Source organism: Onychostoma macrolepis, chromosome 17 (assembly GCF_012432095.1).
Source record: "Onychostoma macrolepis isolate SWU-2019 chromosome 17, ASM1243209v1, whole genome shotgun sequence".
NCBI classification, from domain to species: domain Eukaryota; kingdom Metazoa; phylum Chordata; class Actinopteri; order Cypriniformes; family Cyprinidae; genus Onychostoma; species Onychostoma macrolepis.
In genome coordinates, this window is record NC_081171.1 from 18,062,819 (window position 1) to 18,080,900 (window position 18,082).

The window sequence follows — 18,082 nt, forward strand, 5'->3', positions numbered from 1 at the left end:
GGGGTGTGAGCTGTCACACTTGTGAAGAAACAACCAATGGTAGGATGTGTTTAAAACGTCCTCTATAATCAGGGTTGCCAGATCTGCTTATCAGTTTATTGGGCAGTCAAAGCTAGCCAAGACGTTTTATTTCAAATAAAATAAAACTTAAAATATGCCACTTCCATACCTAAAATACATATTTTTACGTTTTAAAATAATATTTTAGTTTCCATTTTGCGTTACACACAGTAGTAATCATAAAAGGTCTGTTTACAAATCGGATTATTTTACCCTAAAACCCATTCTTTGGTGGGGATGCTAATGCTTTATTTTTGACTATTGGTCTTTTTCACACATTTCTGTAAACACATCAGTCTGTGTGGAGATTAAATATTGAGTAGATTAAATATTTAAATACAAGCATTCCAATCAAATATAATTTCTGCAATATGTCAAACATACAACCCGCGGGAAAAAAAAGTATCCCTGGCAAGTTTAAAGTAGCCCAGTTCTTGGCAACCCTGTCTGCCACTGCAGACCCGTGAATGAATTGCGCCACCTTCAGGATCAAGATATAAACTACACAACTCAATCCAATAGTGCAGTACTGCGCTTTATTTGATTTTGCTTACATTATTAGGCACAATTTCTACGTGTTTGTTTTGTAGCGAATATGCTAACATAACTAGCCTCAAGGACACAAAATTGAGCTTATATGTATATATATGATCAAAAATTCAACATTTCTGGAAGGAAGTCATTGTTCCACCTGAGGCTGAAAGCTTTTGCCATCATAGGTGAGAATTTAAAACGGTCACATTCAGTGAAAGGGGAACTGTTCTTGCTCTCAAACCTAATACATTTCATAGCTCAGCACACGTTGTCTTGTGTGAAGAGTAACGGATCATATAGTTATTCATTTAAGTGCCAGTTAAGATTTTGCAGACTGCAAGATAAATGGGCCTAATAATTTAACAGATAAGGATAATGTCTGAGGGAGAACAAGTGCCTTTTTAGCCTAATATTATAGAGTAGTTGTACAACCAAAAATAAAAAATCTGTCAGAATTTATTCTCCCATATGTCTTTTGATACCTGTATGACTTTCGTGAATGTTCAAGCTGCTCTTTTCCGTACAATGAAAGTGAATTGTAACCACAACTTAAACTGCTGACATTAAGCTTATCATATGGCTTCAGGTTTGGAATGTAGTGCTTAGGTCATATGGACCACTTTAATCATGTTTTTGCCTTTATGAAGCTTGACAGGACCTCGTCCCCATCCACATTGTATGGAAAAGAGAAGCACGAACAATCTCCAATTATCTTCTTTTGCATTTTACATAAAAAAAGGCCCTGAAAAGACATGAGGGTGAGCAAATAATGACAGAAACGGGCAAATTAACCACCAAAGAATACTAACAATACAATATGTGTTTGCTGAAACACTGCTACTACTTTATAATTGGGAATTTGCGTCATATTTGTAAACACGTTGACAGATTTATGACAGTAGATGGAACGGTTAATGCTTGGAGTAGTGCAACAGCCTGCCAAACACAGTCTACACTTGTAAAACACGAGAGACTTCAGCCCAATTCTGATGGGAACAATGTTAATCACTCACAGCTGCTCGATTGCAGGGAAACAGTCACGTCTGACCTGCAGCTGACTAAACCGACAATAAAAATGACAATCACATCATTGCAATTTCCCCATTAAAATGGCACACTGCCAAATTTGGATTTATTTTGTAATCAGATTTGAAAGCATCTGTAAGGAGAGAGCAAAAGGCAATAATGGCAGCAAAGATTGACACTGAATTAGTTGAGTTGTCTTTAGATGTTCAGAGGAGGATGCTGCGAATTTACTCTTGATTAATCATGAATAGTAAATATTTGTTGAAAAAACAAACAAACCCCAGATCAGATTGTGTATATGCATATATATTTTATCATCTTAAGTGGCATTTATGTTCATCCGAACTTTCTAAGGAACACGTTAGTTATGATAAAATGGCATTTTAAAGCTCCGAGGGACTGGCTGCCAGCTGTCCAAACAAGCCCACCATGTCAAGTTTAAATGTGGAATCTCTCCACTTTAGTGTCATTGTTCAGTTTAACGCTTACATATTCCTGTTGAAAACCATGGGTGGTGGTGGTTTTTGGCCGTACACTTGAAGACAGATGCCAAAGTCAGAATATGAGGCAGAAACATTTAAAGCAGACGGTCAATGCAACATGATACAGCTGACTAAAACATCTCTGTCAGTGTACTCTCATTCACACTCATGCGAGGGAACAAACATTTCTTATTTTTCTGCCCTACACAGAACTAGAGAAATATACTGAATGAAAAGTGAGACATTCTCGGCCTCTGCCAAAATAAACGTCAGAGCGTCAGATCCTGAGATAAAACTAAGAAATAAGTTTTGGATTCTTTGGGTGAAAAAGTCAGACAGCTCATCAATCTGATTCAAGTCACTTGCCCAAATTGTTCACAATATGCATGACATGGGTGAATCTCACAAGAACGCGTTACAGTCATATTTCACTCCACATTTTTCAAGTCTATATATATAGATATATATAGATATATTTGTATAACATTTGTAACTGGAAAAAAATTAAGAGTATGTTTTTGGACGATTACGTTTTTTTTTTTTTTTTTGAGACATTTTTACATTGTAAAATCAGTTTCGTTATTGATTCGTTATTGCAAAATTTGTTTTGAAAAGTAAAATTAAATTGTCAAGTATTTAAACATCATGGCAGTTTGCAATTTAATGGCAAGTTATTATTATTTAATGGTTAATGGTAAAATGACCCAGTCATGTTTTTCTGAGATTCACATACATACAAAGTTTTGAGGGAAAACGTAATTTTGGTTTGATCAGATGTAGCATAACATCCACTAACAGATGACAAAACTGCTTCTACCTTTAAAGATCTGCTGCATATGGCTGATATCTTTATTTCACGTTATCACAGAGCTCTAAACTGATCCACCGCTGCATTGCTTTGAGCAATCATGTCTTCTCAACTAAAGAATAAAGGCGTGTGGACAAGATGATGTGAGAAAACAACAGTCCTGGTACTGTAAAAGAATCCTGAGATCGATGATGCTGCATTTTGACCCTTCCGGTTTCTGATGGCTCCGTCTAACCGTACGCCGGAAAATTCAGTTAAAGCTCAATGGTGAAAGTTTGAAGTGCAGCAGAAAGAAATATAATATTCGATTCATTCAATAGGACAAAAATGTGTTTGATTTAAGCCAATGAAATTAGTCATGATCTGTCATAGAAAATACAAGCACCCCTTATTAAACTTTTATAATCATTGACCAAAAATGATCATTTTTTTTAATGAATAGGCCATTATATTACTCAATCAATCAAATATAACTGATAAAACCAAAAATAAAATAAATTTTCTAGAACAAGAACTGTTCAAGTGTCAGCTGTAGTCCTAAGCACTTATTATAACTGTGTTTTTTTTCCTGTTCATTCAGATTTGTGAAACGAGACAATGAAGATGGAATAAGCTCACACAGAGATGTGTTTGAAGGCCGCAAAAAAAAGACATCATTGCCTTTGCTTTTCTATTCGAATGCAGATCAAAAGAAGGCAAAACAGTGCAAGAGGTAAATGGTGCAAGAACCGAAAGACTCCAGTGAGTGGCAGACGCCGAGATAAGCAGGATGCACCTCTCCACCCAAACAAAACCAGAGAGGAGAGCATGAAACGGAGAAAAGGGGGCATGTCGATCCACACGGATGGGGATATCATTCCATTCCACTTCGGAGTTCGTCGAAACACAATGATGTCCCCTGCACAGAGCTGTTAAATGTGTACAACAGGACAGCATTGTCATAACTCACAAAAGGCAAGTGCTTGTTTGTGTTCTGAACACCACGACCTCACGATCACACCTAGTTCTGTTCATTCATCAATATCCCCATTGGTTTGTTTGACTACTATGAGCCTGGCGGGCTGTGGGCGTCTCCGTCGGGCCACAGGGTAGCCGGTCGTCCTAATGTAACAGTTTCTGTTAAGGAAGGTGGTTGCAATTGCTCGCTAACTAAATTTTCGTACTCGCTACTGTCCTCGTCATCGTCGTCTTCATCCTCCTGGTCTTCCTGGCCGGTGGCCTGGCGGTTCAGGGAATCCGAGCTCGAACCGTCTCCATTGCCCAGGCCCAGACTTGGAGACGGGTGTCCGGGCGAACCTACGGCTTGGGGCCGCGGGAGCAGTATAGCGCTTGGTGAATCTGGAGGCAGTGTGGTGCTGTAGATTGGTGGAGACGACGAGTTCACGGGTCTCTCTAAACTGGGCTCCACCGAGGGACCTGAGAGCACGACTCGAGTCAGTGAAGAGTGGGAGGAGTCGGGAAGGGCAGGGTTATCGGGAAGCGTGACAGCAGCTGCCTCTTGGAGTCCTGGAAGGAAAATAGAGAAGATAATAAAAGGAATTGTTTCCCTTTTTTGTTAAATAAGCAACAAATGCGCAGAGTCATCAGCACGTACTTCTCTCTTCCTCAGCGCTGTTACGTTTCCTGAGAGCGATTTCCTCTTTGAGTTTGTTCACTTCTTCTTGGATTTTCTCCCTCACTCGTTCACTTTGATCCACTTCACAACACACCGCCTGCAGGATGACAGAAAATGCATTAGGGATGCATGATATTATCAGAACATCTTAAATGTAAACATCAGCATCGTCCCAGCTCAAGGTGTACTAGTGATTTTTAGAATTTTTACAGCTCTTTTGCTTTAGACCATCTTCAAATGTTAAATCTTTAAATAAAATGTTAAGGTTACAACTGCATCTGTCAAAAAAAAAAAAGAAGCAGTGATTGATTTTATTATAGTTATTTTCAAAGCTTTCAATGTACTTATAACAATAGCTTTAATAATCTTTATTTAGTTCTAACAAGTACGTCTTTTCTCAAAACTAATCAAAATGAAAAAGAATTTGTTCATAATCTCTGCTGCACAGGAGAGACTTGGTGTTGTTTCCAAAAAAGGAAATGATATCGGTATCGGCTACCGTGCATCCCTAAAATTCATAGATAGCACATTCTGAGCATAATTTATTTAAAACATTTAAATGTTGTTACACAGCAAATTGTGGTGTATTTTAACCAGCATCTCCTGAAGTTATCTTACAGTTCAGAAACATAATAATATTGTAACTCACCTGCACTCTTTCTTGAAGGGCACTGTATACTTGAAAAATAGCTCGAATGTCTTTCATCACCCCATCCTTATCAAAGAACTCAGTCCTATAAATAAAAAAAATGAATTGGATATCACTAATTCAAGTATTTACTGCAGCAAAAGTAAGACTATGTTTTACGTGCTGTGCAGTCATGTAAATGAAGAAAAACTTTATCAGCATTTTTTTTACCAAACCAGCATATCAGAATGATTTCTGAAAAAACATGTGACACTCAAGAATGATGCTGAAAATTCAGCTTTGCAGTTATAGGAATTAACCACATTTTAAAATATATTCAAATAGAATAGTTTTTAATTGTTGTAATATTTCACAGTATTACTGTTTCACTGTATTTTTGATCAAATAAATGTGGCCTTGATTAACAAAAGAGTCTTCTTTAATAAAATCCTATATTTTTGAATGGTAGGGTAAAATAAAAATAAACACAATTTGCTATAACTACATTTTGAGACATGGCTAAAGAGGAATATTAAACATTGCAGTCAGGTTGCCTCACCCATGTTCTTTAATGACACTAGCGTAGTTCTTGGAGGTGTTCGGCACAGATGAGACTTTATATTCCTGTTGACTGGTGTTGCCCAGGTTTGGGATGCTTAGAGATATCCTCTGATTATACCTGCTGAGATGAAGATCAAAATTGCAACAGAAATACTCATAAACAAGATATCAGCTACATCACACCATTTGCAAACATTATGCATGGCATTGTGAAATAACAATCTGAGAGACAAGTCTCTATACTGTTAAACAGAATCATGATTTTATCATATTTTGCGAATTTTTATCCCACAGTATTACATATTTCCATAAGTATGTATTAACAAGCATGTACATACTTTCTGTTGGGCCTGAATAGCACATACTCCAAAGCATGTGTGGAACTATTGGCTGTGGAGATGAAGCTGAACAGGAGGAAGACCAGATCTGGGATGCCAAGTATATGGGTCAACTGCTTATGGATCACCTGCTCCCTGAATGACATCTGCTGTTGAGTGTTCCTTCTAAACCGGTACCAGCCGATAACATTCTGCTCAAAAAGAACACATTGTGAAGTGGGTCGGCTGAATTATACACACAAAGTCGAACACCAAAGGACAAAGAACCTGTCAAGGTACCCTTTAATAATTTATTAATTCTACTCTCTAAAAGTTTTATGCATATTTCATGATAACTGCTTACTTTTCTTCTGTCCTTGAGGATTCTGTTGAGATTTTCTTCATTAACGTTACCTGCATAGTCATAAAAGCTGCAACAAACAAAGAATTTTGCAGTATAAACATATATACACACACACACAATTCCAGAGAAGTTGGTATATACATACATATGATTTTTGTATGCACAATATTATATTTTATTATTACATAATTAAATATTCATTTTAGCAATTTAATTATTATTAAATAATAATTTTAACCAAATAAATGGGACCTTGGCAAACAAAAAAGGCTTATTTCAAAAACATTTAAAAAATCTTACCAACACAAAACATTTAAATAGTAGTGTATATCTTTATTATAGCATATAATAAACATTTAAGAATGCATCTACTAAATCCAATAGCCCATGCAGGACATTCTTACCTAAACAGTTGTGCACAAGGTTCATGATTATGGACCTCTGGAAAAACAAGTGAATGCGAGTGATCAATTATATTCAACATCTGAATAAAGGAAGCATGCTGTGACTGTGCAAAAGGTCTAATTTAACAACATTAACCTTGGAATAGACGGAAAATATGTTAGCAGATTTGTTCTCTAAAAACTGTAAAATGTGGCGTGGAATCTCAGCCATCGTGATCTGAAGGTTGTCTAGACTCTAGAGGACAACATGACCTTCATAATGACTCATCTTACTGCAAATATAAAGTACTACTATCTGGGCTCGCTTTTGATGTTGAAGGCCTTTGTGAAATTCTTTGTAAAGTGATCAGAGATGAAGGGGTCCTGGGAGCAGCGCCAAACTCAGAAACATGATCACTTAATGTTGGAGAGAAGCTATTTCCAGCTTTTCTAATCCAAAAAGGTCTACATTGATGTATGAGACTTTATCTCTCAGGCCTTAATCAGGAATGCTGGCTGACACAAATTTAAAAACACAAAATTGGGTGGTTTATCAGGTTACTGACAACCAGGACAGCTTGCGACAGTACTTTGAACGGTTGAGACTGAACAGATTACATCAGCCATATCTTGAACTGATAAAGTCCCTCTGCTCACACAGGAAGGTTGTCACGTCCTCACTGTGAAACGTGTTATGTCTGTGATTTGAGCCTTCAATCATTTCAGTAATTGGATGCATTGTGTTTTGATAATGCATGATAAAATGGTCATTAAAAACTCAACATTTTGTCTGTAGCTTTGGGACAGTAAAAAATAATCAACCATGGTTTTACCTATTACATTGAGGAATTCTGAGCTACCGATGTGTGAATCACTGATGCTTAAAGTCTCCTCCTGTCTCACTTCTCCCAACAGGAAGCCCTCCTAAAAGAGGCATAAAAATGGCATTTCAAAGGAAAAGACAGTGTAGTTAAGATTGAATGTTATGTTAATAGACACTTTCAACAAAAGGTACAAAATAAGGCCTGCAGCTGTTTTAAAATGAAGTAATAATTACTATCATTATTATTATTATTATTACTGAAAAATTGGGATTACATACAGTTTAATAATCTTGTAAGATTTAGCAATTTCTTAGCATTAAACATGAGATAAGCAAACATTAAATATACAAATGTTAAAAACAACTTAAAACTACAAACAAACACTTTTTTTAATTTATTTTAATTTTTTTAAAAGCATTCTAACTTTATCATATATTAAGCTGCCCTTTATTCATGGCTGGCTAGTCTGTGACAAATGTTGGTTTTTAGTTATTGACAAACTTATAGTAATATAATAATAATAAAAAAAGTTTTTTTTTTTTTCTTACTGTAACAGGCCAAATGCCATTTAAATGGACATTTGATGTGTTTAAAAAGCAAACAAAACCTCATTTGTACCTCTAAAGGCCATGGTATACCAAAATGTACCATATTAGGTGAATATACCCAGAATTCATACAACAAATATGTTACAAAATGGACAAGTTTATACAAGGAGGTCTGAAAAACAGAAATTTCCCAAACACTGCTGCAACGAGAGAACAACAGAAACGCTGTTCTCCAGGCACACAACACAACTTCCCTGGCTATTTGTTCAGTTTGAGCTCACACTGCAAAACGCTGATTATTCTTTCCAATTAAAGTAAAATTAGGTCACCAAGGAGGTTTAGTATCAAACGCCCACATACAAACACCATGTAAATTAACCGTCTATCCCATAAACAAGCTCAAATCAAAATTAAAATGGTTGTCATTTAGATATTCAATAAGGAAAAACCGTCCTATCTTTGACTGAATGAAAACAGGTTAAGCATAACACCTGACTAACCAGCCCAAAACAACTATGCGAAGCCTGCAGGGTCGACGGCAGATCACCTACTTCCTAATGCCTCAACTACTACATTAGAGGGTATGACACAAAGAGCAAAAGGGGCTAGAAATGTTAAGCAATTTGTGAACAAGTAATTAAATATGTCTGCCCGACATTCAAGTTTGCATTTGACAGTTGTTGCTGACAAACAAGCTAATGTGACTGTCTTGACACCTCGACATCGACGAGATTGAATCCACCGAACGCTATTGGGCGGTGTACATTTATAACAGCGAGCAATCATACTGTGAATAAACGGCAATGACACTTTCAGACAAGCTTGTAAAATCTTTCGGCTTGTAGGATTGCTAGCTGTCACCCTGGCTGCGTCTCAAAACCCAGTGTGCTGCCTACCTAGACCGCATTCTGTTTATCATCAAAGGCGTGTACTGAGTCAGCTTTATTCGACCTAAAATATCTAAAAACGCCATGAAATAATACAAAATTCCCGATGACTTGGAATTTTCATCATTCTAATATACCTCTGAATGTTACAAAGGCTGTCTAGGTAGGCGGCTCACCAGGTTTTGATACACAGCCCCTCTGAAGCCACACCAGGAAGATGACACCGGGAAATGAATTAATTGTGATTTGATGGAATAAGCTGTTTATTGTTTCGCTATGCGATCGTGCCCTTAAACATTTACCGTCAATGTCAGTTGACAGAGTACTTACATGGTCGGAATTGCTGTTGGCACTGTGATAACACACAGAACTAAAAGTGTATCCCGAAATTGACGCCGCCATGATGGAAACATACGCGCCGAGCCCACAATCCTTTGCGCGCGCACGCACTGTACACCAGCCTGCCCATGAATAAACAAACCCTCTGCTGAGGTAAAAGATGCGCGCGCCCAATATTTTTTTAATGCTTGACTGTATGATTTTTTTTCATCAGAACTGACGACACACATTACGTCATAACTGTGAAATGAGGTAAAACATAAAGTAAGAGCTGTTGAATGCAAAATTCTTCATTCATAAGCAAAAGTGGTTTAAAACGCCTTTGTCTTTCCCCCTCTTTCTTTCTGAATTGGATTCTCTTGTTTCATCTCTAAGACTGACAAATAACAAAAAGAGTGCCCAATTTTTGATGCACTATGACAGCTTTTCTAAAATGATGTAATTTTATTTTTGCACTTTTCTGTATAGATAATTCCATAATTTGATGTACGCAAATCCAGAATATTATTATTTTTTTGTCTTTATTTTTGTTTGTTCTTTGTAGGAATATATTCATGTCTTGTTTCCCTGTTCTTGTATATTTCTACAATTTTTGCAATAAAAAAAATAAAATAAATAAAGTAAGAGCTGTTGTAATTTTGGACACCAAAAAAAGTTTTTTTTTTTTCTTTCATTTTGCATATTGTTTTAATTTATATCAGTCAATCCGTGTATTCATTTTTATTTTTATTTTATCACCTTGCTTTCAAGTGTACCTTTACCTTTATTAAAAACCTTTATTTTGAAGTGTCCTGCTGCAGTGTCCTGTCGAGCGGATGTTGATGAGACGAGGCGTCATGAGCACACATGGGGCAGAAGACTGTCCGGTGCAGTGCACAGAATTACAAGATGATTTTGCTCCTTCAAAACTCGGAACAAAGGAGTAGTAAGAGATTTTACTTGATTAGTTAGCCCTTCTATTGTCGATCTCACAGAAGACCAGCACATGGGTTACATTTATGTTTTTTTTTTGCAGTACCTCACATGAATACTGTATATTGTACCCAGCAACTGCTGCAGTGTTACACCTTTATTTGTTAAATAAAAAAAGTAGGGTTGTTTTGAGTGATTATTTTCATTGTAATCAAACTTTCGACTTGATCTTAATTTTTGTGGCCATTCTCCTGTTTTCCTTGAAGCTGGGATGATGCTTATAAGAGAGAGCTACAGACTTACAAGGATATTGGAGATGTGGGAGAAATATGGTAATTTTGCATTTCTTTCTTTTTTTTCTTTTTTTTTGTGCCACTTGTTTATGAATCATACTGAGTTTCATACTGATGTAGAGAATGAAGACTACACTGTTTCAGTGCTAGTCTGTTCTGGAAGAGTACGACTGAATCTGAACCAGCACCATCTTCTGGTGTATATTAGTTGTGTTTAGTAATTTAGGACAATATGAAGACTGTAATTAGTATTCTTGGTCCACCTTTAGGTTTGGTGAGGAAAGCATGGACAGAGTGATCAGATGGATGAAAGCACAAAATGTATCTGAAAATGCTGCCATACTTGACATTGGAACTGGAAATGGGATGTTTCTTGTGGAACTGGCAAGTCAAGTTCAGTCTAGCTCTGCATTTATAATTTACTTTATATCCAATCATTTTAATTAATTATTACTAATTAATAAAGCAATTCTAATAATGAAGTGAACAATATTAAGTGAGTTTATAATTCATACCTTGCTGAAGTTCTTGTTTTAATTAAGTAGATTTTTCAACTGCTGATATTTGTTCCTGTTTTAAACAAAAACATTAGTTTCTCATAAAACAAGCCTTTTAATGGTTATGTAAATGTGTCTTGATTTAGGAGTCTTGAGAAAACAGAAAATAGAAAAAAATACCAATAAGATACTAGTACTAAATTTACTAAAGATACTAAATTTCACCAAGTTGTATTTTCAAACTTTGTAGCATCGTTTGTTCAGTATTGAAGTATGAAGTATTATGTTCCAGTTTATTCAATTTCATACTCAAGTTTTCTTTACTTGATCTTAAAAAGGTCTTAAAATGTTGTCAAGTCTTTAAAAGTGTTGATAAAGTAAATAAGTATGAATAATAAGCACATGAATTATCTTTTAAGGCCAAGTATGGTTTTTCAAACCTCACTGGAATTGACTATTCCAAGGCTGCTGTAGAGCTCACCGTAAATATTCTGGAAGAGGAAGGCTTAAAAAATGTTAAAATTCAGGTAATGGAAATGATTTATTTTTAACATACATAAATGAAGTAAATAAATTCATTGCACATTTAAAATGGTTTACATGTCCTTTCAGGTGGAGGATTTCCTGAACCCCAGCACAGAATTGAAGGGTTTTGATGTATGTATAGATAAAGGTACATTTGATGCCATTAGTTTGAGCCCAGAGGACAGAGAGGAGGCAAAAAAGCTCTATGTGAACTCTTTAAAAACAGTAATGCAACCAGGAGGCTTCTTCATCATCACGTCCTGCAACTGGACCAAAGAGCAGCTGCTCCAGATCTTCAGACCTGGTACTTCACATATTAGCATATTTCTTAAACTAATATTGTTTCAAATACTGTAATGATTGTAATATAATTGTGTTTCTTGCAGGGTTTGAGTTGGCACGAGAGCTGCCCACCCCCCATTTCCAGTTTGGTGGTGTGACGGGTAACAGCGTGACAGCTTTGGTATTTAAACGGATTGACTGATCCTTAAGTTTTTTTTTTTGTGTGTGTGTGCAATATTAGTTGTGCAATTTTATAATAAACCGTTTTGGTAAATATTGAACTTGTTTTTCTTAATATTGAGGTAATACAAAGAAACACATGAGGGCAGTATTGAGCTACATTTAACCTTAACGTTATGTCCATTTTTACTCGGTTCTTATGCAGTTGTGTAATGTTAGGCACAAACATGGAGTAGTTAATTGTTGTATACACTGTCAGGTAAAGTTATTTTTTGGCTTTCTATGTAGGGTTTTATCTTAAGATTTTTACAATATTTTTTTCTTCTGTATTTTTAACGTATTTAAATTTTTTGTGTCTTTACATGTAGGGTTTTGTCTGGGATTTGGGCAATATATTTTCTTACATATTTAAAAAAAATAATAATTCTTTGTTTTTAGAGTTTGAGATTTGAGCAGTACCTTTTTTCTTAAACATTTATAATGTAATTAAGGTTATTTTTTTGTTTTTGCATGTAGGTTGTTTTCTGAGATTTGAGCAATACGTTTTTTAATGTATTCTAAAACTATTGAGGCCATACAATGGAACTGAATGTAATGAAAATACCAGCTGTAGAAGTGAAGTGCGGTGGAATTTGTTAAATAACATTTACATTGCCGTTTAATTGCTTGTTTTTAATGCCAAGTTTTCAGGCAGCACTGTAAAAGCCAATTTAATACCAAATTATAAAATCAATTTAACTAAATAAGCAGTATTGTCAAAAAGCCCCTTTATTTGTGCTACATAATTTGTTTATCCATTTACTAAACAACCAGTAATTGAGCTTTTTTCCTAGCAGTTTTCACGCACCAGAGCTTCACCCCGAAGCTCTCAAGCACTCTTGCGAAGTTCCTGCGCTAGTGTGAATGTGCGTCTGTGTCTCCCACTGAAACGACTGAACATTAACAAATGTCTCTCGCTTAATATTGGGTCACACTATTGACACCTCAGGATTAGCATCCATAGGGTCTCTGTTACTTCTCTCTTTCTTGGGGATATTTCTTTTTCTCTTGGTCATTTTTAAGAAAAAGGCTGATAGCTGCACCTGATAAGAAAATGATTGAGCTTCCAGGACACGACTGCTACCACGGCAACAGTGAAAGAGCAATAAAAGACTGGCTTTGGGCCATGATGCTGTGGTACTTTAAAGTGAGAGAAATCCCCCATACCTCTCTGGTTATTACCCCGTCCCCCAGCCGGAGAATGAAATGAAAAACAAAGACCTGAATTTAAATCTCTCTTGACACCTTCCAGAGATGAAAACAGAAGTTTACATTAAATAAAAGGATTGAGGGTGCGAAAACTTCACTTTTTTTCGTGCATCAGCATTTCTTGTTAGTAAGAATCCGAGTATCCAGACAGCTCTTATTGAAGCAGAGATGCTGAAGCGTGAGTTAATAGTGTATGAGATCGATGGCTAGCCAGTGTACATAAATGTGGAAATCAGCTGTGAAGTCCGCAGCATTGGATCAACTGCACCGTGGGCACTCAAACACACAGTGACCTTGAGCTGGTTAGGAGCTTGCAGGCTCTTGTTTGCAGCACTAGGACTTTACAGGATCTACTACTCTGTTGACAGATGGTCTTAACTCATGCCTTAATGCCTTATAGTTTTTTGTTTTCGTGGACAAACATGTGTAAGTTAAATGGATGCATTTGAAAGACAAAAATAGCCATTTTTAGATCTTTTCCACTTCATCAGAATGGTATGAATCTTGTGGACTTCTGTGGCCCTTGCTATTAATGAATACACAAACACAAAATTGTGGACATGATTAGAAAAGGCTAATTGGTCTCAAAAATAGTCAGTCCTGTGACCTTTGTGGCCAAAATTACTGCCATATGAATGGGCAGAGCATATTATTTCTGAAAATCCTCTTATAAGGAACCAGGGAATGCACATGAGGTTGCATCATGATATTTTATATGGTATGGTATTACATGTGATTTTCTTTATTTCTCCAAGATGAGAATGATACAGTCTGCCTTCCATGCATTGAAATATCTTTTCTCTATGTTTAATACCTTTCCTCTATTTTTCTCTTAAACTATGTATTAATTAAAATAATTTTATTTAAAAACAAATTTATATAGAAATACATGGTGCATAATTTAGAGTGGAATATTGTTTAGTACATTGAATTATTTTATAATATATAACAAAGAAATGTAAAAATAATTTATTTGAATAATTTATCATTTGATTTATTGTTTCACTGAACAAAATCATTTTAAAAAATAGCACTACTGTGTGTTCATATACAGCATGATTAATTCTGTTTTAAATTTGTTTGGAACTATTTCCGTTAGAGGATCAAAAATACACAAGGAAACTTATTGGCATTATTGTGTTGAAGAGAAAAATGATTCAATTTTAATGTCTTGGTTTCTCTCTTTTTTTGAATCCCAAACATGTGATCTTATGATCTGATTCATTCTTTGCTATCGGGAAATTCTGTTTAAACTTTACAGTCAAAACCATAAAAAAAAATAAAAATCCATTTCCATTGCCAGGTGATGATCATTCAACAGGTCGCAATAATGAATGCTGGTTTGAAAAGCCCACTCGGTGTTTTTTAATATAAGACTCTTGATTGTTCATGATTGTTGACCATTATCCGCTACTTGAATTTAAGGATAGGTCTTCATTTGTCTCACCTTTATCTGCATAATTAGAGTGTTAAGCCTTTAATTCAACATCGAAGCACAGGCCTCTCTAATGAAGAAAAATGTATCCGTTGTGTTTAATTGAATTAATTTATTAAGTTTGCCTTCTCCCTAGTCTGATTAATACAGGCTGGATATATTTTATACTGAAAGTTTACTCTTCTGTCGCTAGTTTAGCACTCTTGGGTCTTCCAAGGATCTTTCAACAGATGTTTCACAGTTCTGGAATTCACAGTGATGGAATAAAGGAGAAATAAGTGGGATGGAGGCTCTTCTGTAACATCTTTAACTCAATCCTGCTCTCGTCATGCAGGAATGGGCCCCAGCAGGTTGAGCGCAGACTAATGGTCGGACTAAAATACATCACCTTTGTTCAAAGAGGAGGTGGAGAGTTCTGGGAAAAGAAGGAGCTGTCGAAGACAGAGCATGCAGAGAGATGTAGCACCTGCTCAGTCTCCTCAGTGATTGATGGGATCTCAGTGATGAAAATCTTTGAGATTAGGGCCTGTGTGGATGCTAACAGGGCCAGGTCATTGTTCATATAGATGAAATGCAGTAGAATTGGGACACTAAAACTGTGAAAAAAGGAAATAAATATGATTTGATCTTTCAGATATTTTTTAAAATAAGTAACTAACGCCCTCTGAAGCATTCTATTTCCTCATCCATCATAATAAAATTATATTTTATTATAGTATGGGTTGAACTACATTTAAATGAGTTGATCCTGAAAAGGTGGACTGAAATGTTCGCGACTCTTAAAATAACTGCCAGGTCATTTTGCCATTAGGGGCCTATAGCAGAATCACTCTGGGATGTAAGCAATAGCTTTTGCCCTGTAGTAAAGATTAAATATGTTTGATATCCACCGACTAGATGAAATCATTCTGTTCAACTTTGAAACTTCAAGGCAAGTGTGTTGGAGCTGGTTGGAACTAAACTCCGCAGGATGTTGGCCCTCCAGGAGTGGCATGATTCTCACACCTTTTGTTCCCATCACTTTTTTTTTTTTTTTTTTGTACTCAACGTTCAGTGGCTACATCCAAAAACTTAGGCAGCTGACTTGATGCTTCACTGCCTTATTAGGCAATGACTTTGCAAGCAGAGTTTACGCACGAAGGTACTGATTTCAGACTTCTGAGGCAGCATAACGGTTTAATGATCTATTCTACACCAAAAGAGAGCTTTGGTGATTACTACAATACTAATTTCTCACTATAATGATATTAAAAGAGGAAAAGGTTGGCCAAAACCTATATTTACACAAAAACTGACCAACAACTGCAACTTTCAGCCACCATTTTTATTTTTTTGCTCAGCTGTCACAGAACTGACCACTGTCAGGATTATGGACCTGTCTGTGTGTGTTTTTGCTCCATGACCCAGTTTCTGTCTCCCTCTTGTTGATTGAGCATTGATTCCAGGTGTGTCTAGTCGTTAGTCCCTAATTGCCTGTGTATTTAAAGAGTGTTCAGTTCCCTGTTTCTTTGTTCGGTGTCTATCGTCATCCCTGTGTGCTATGTGTGAGTTTCCTGGATTAAAGATTGTTATTTGTAATTCATTCCATGTCTCTGTGTCTCCTTGCTCCCTCATGGTAGTGAAATGTGATAACCACAGAGAATTGTGGGATATCAAAGACATTGAAGAATACATATACTATGAGGTGCCTTCAAAAATCGATCAGTTGATGGCATCACCAGCTTTTAGACAGCTGTTTTCTGTCAGTGTTTCTGTCGTGTAGTTGTTTTTGTTAGTGCACAGCATTATCAGCAAGATGATCATCAAGAGTTCATGGTAAAAGAGAGGTTTTAACTCGATCAGTTTTTATGTTTCCATCCACACTGGTTCCTGTTTGTGTTTGGCCTGTAATTTGCTCAGGCGTCTCTGGACCAGCCGACTCAGACGGTGGTGATGCACAAGACGGAGCCACCAAAAATGAAAATTCTGTCATTAATTACTTACCCTCATGTTGTTCCAAACCTGTAAGACCTTTGTTCAACATCGGAACACAAATTAGGATATTTAATTTAAGCAGCGCCACATGCATATGTCCTGGTACTTTTGCAAACGTGTGGTGGTGACGGACACGGAAGAGAAGAAATTGTTTAATGAAGTTGTTGTTTTTGTTTTCTTTGCACACAAAAAGTATTCTTGTAGCTGCATAAAATTAACCAGTGATGTCACATGGACTATTTTACTGATGTCTTTACTATCTTTCTGGGCCTTGACCATGTCAGTTGCATTGTTGTTTATGCAGGGTAAGAAAACTCTTGACACGAGGATGAGTAATTAATGACAGAATTTAAATTTTTGGGTGAACTATCCCTTTAACAATTCTCGAATAACTTTTAAGCAAAGCATCTCCGGTTACTGTCATAACCTCAGCTCCTTGAGATCGGGAACGAGACACTGCGGTGCTACAGCTATGGGGAATACCTTCCCTTCTAACCTTTCCTGAAGTCATGTCAAGTCAACTCACTATTATTTGTACAGCGCTTTTAACAATGCAAATTGTGTCAAAGCAGCTTTACATCAGCTTGATATAAAGCTGGGTGGCTTTACATCAGCTTTACAGTATTTAGACAGCGAAATAGTGTGTCAAAATAGTGTCATTCTCCTCTGGCCAGACAAAATCAGCAGTTTAAATCTAGGCTGCAGCAGAGTCAGATTGTGCGATCTAGTTCCTGTGGTCTTGTACCGATGGCCGTCTAGGAGACAGGGTCTTCACTGGGGATCAGTCTCTGGGGCTCATCTAGTTGTCCTGGTCTCCGCTGACGTTCAGGGCTGTAGAGGTCATCTCTAGGTGCTGATCCACCATTTGATCTGGATACGGACTGGATCCGGGTGGCTGCAGTGACCATCTGATCTGGATATGGACTGGATCGGGGTGGCTACGGTGACCTCGGAATAAGAAAGAAACAGACTAATATTAGCGTAGATGCCATTCTTCTTACGATGCAACAAGTACATCGGGTGTTTTGGGAAGTGTTCCCGGTTCCGGTTGATCTAATTAATGCAGCCTAACAATACTTTAATGGATTTGAATTAGAAATGCGATAGTGTATTATGTGTAAACAGTGTTACGTAGATTGATCCAGAGTTTGGGTGCTAAATAGGAAAACGATCTCCCGCCCGCAGTTGATTTAGATATTCTAGGTATTATCAAATGGCCAGAGTTTTGAGATCGCAGCGGACTATAATGTGATAAGAGCTCACTCAAATACTGAGGTGCCAAACCATTCAGGGCCTTATAGGTAATTAGCAAGATCTTAAAATGTATACAATGTTTAATAGGGAGCGAGTACAGTGTTGA

The 18,082-nt window shown here is 36.7% G+C and overlaps 2 protein-coding genes across 4 annotated transcripts; one reads left to right on the forward strand and one right to left on the reverse strand.

Moving 5' to 3' along the window:
• Positions 1-567: 567 nt before the first annotated feature.
• abraxas2 (abraxas 2, BRISC complex subunit) lies at positions 568-9,524 on the reverse strand. Of its 2 annotated transcripts, none has more exons than XM_058749728.1 (9): positions 9,368-9,524; positions 7,612-7,702; positions 6,800-6,836; positions 6,396-6,462; positions 6,053-6,243; positions 5,713-5,832; positions 5,175-5,259; positions 4,505-4,622; positions 568-4,416 (listed from the first exon to the last, which is right to left on the reverse strand). In XM_058749728.1, exons 1-9 carry the CDS (start codon positions 9,437-9,439, stop codon positions 3,956-3,958), a joined length of 1,242 nt encoding a protein of 413 aa, XP_058605711.1. In that variant the 5' UTR covers positions 9,440-9,524; the 3' UTR covers positions 568-3,955. The 2 variants fall into 2 exon arrangements, with proteins under 2 accessions (XP_058605711.1, XP_058605710.1); XM_058749727.1 differs by having other exon boundaries at positions 569-4,416; positions 5,713-5,835.
• eef1akmt2 (EEF1A lysine methyltransferase 2) lies at positions 6,228-12,776 on the forward strand. Of its 2 annotated transcripts, none has more exons than XM_058749730.1 (7): positions 6,228-6,327; positions 10,164-10,301; positions 10,555-10,620; positions 10,851-10,965; positions 11,498-11,605; positions 11,691-11,907; positions 11,990-12,776. In XM_058749730.1, exons 2-7 carry the CDS (start codon positions 10,192-10,194, stop codon positions 12,085-12,087), a joined length of 714 nt encoding a protein of 237 aa, XP_058605713.1. In that variant the 5' UTR covers positions 6,228-6,327; positions 10,164-10,191; the 3' UTR covers positions 12,088-12,776. The 2 variants fall into 2 exon arrangements, with proteins under 2 accessions (XP_058605713.1, XP_058605712.1); XM_058749729.1 differs by lacking the exon at positions 6,228-6,327 and adding an exon at positions 9,502-9,628 and having other exon boundaries at positions 11,990-12,773.
• Positions 12,777-18,082: the final 5,306 nt, after the last annotated feature.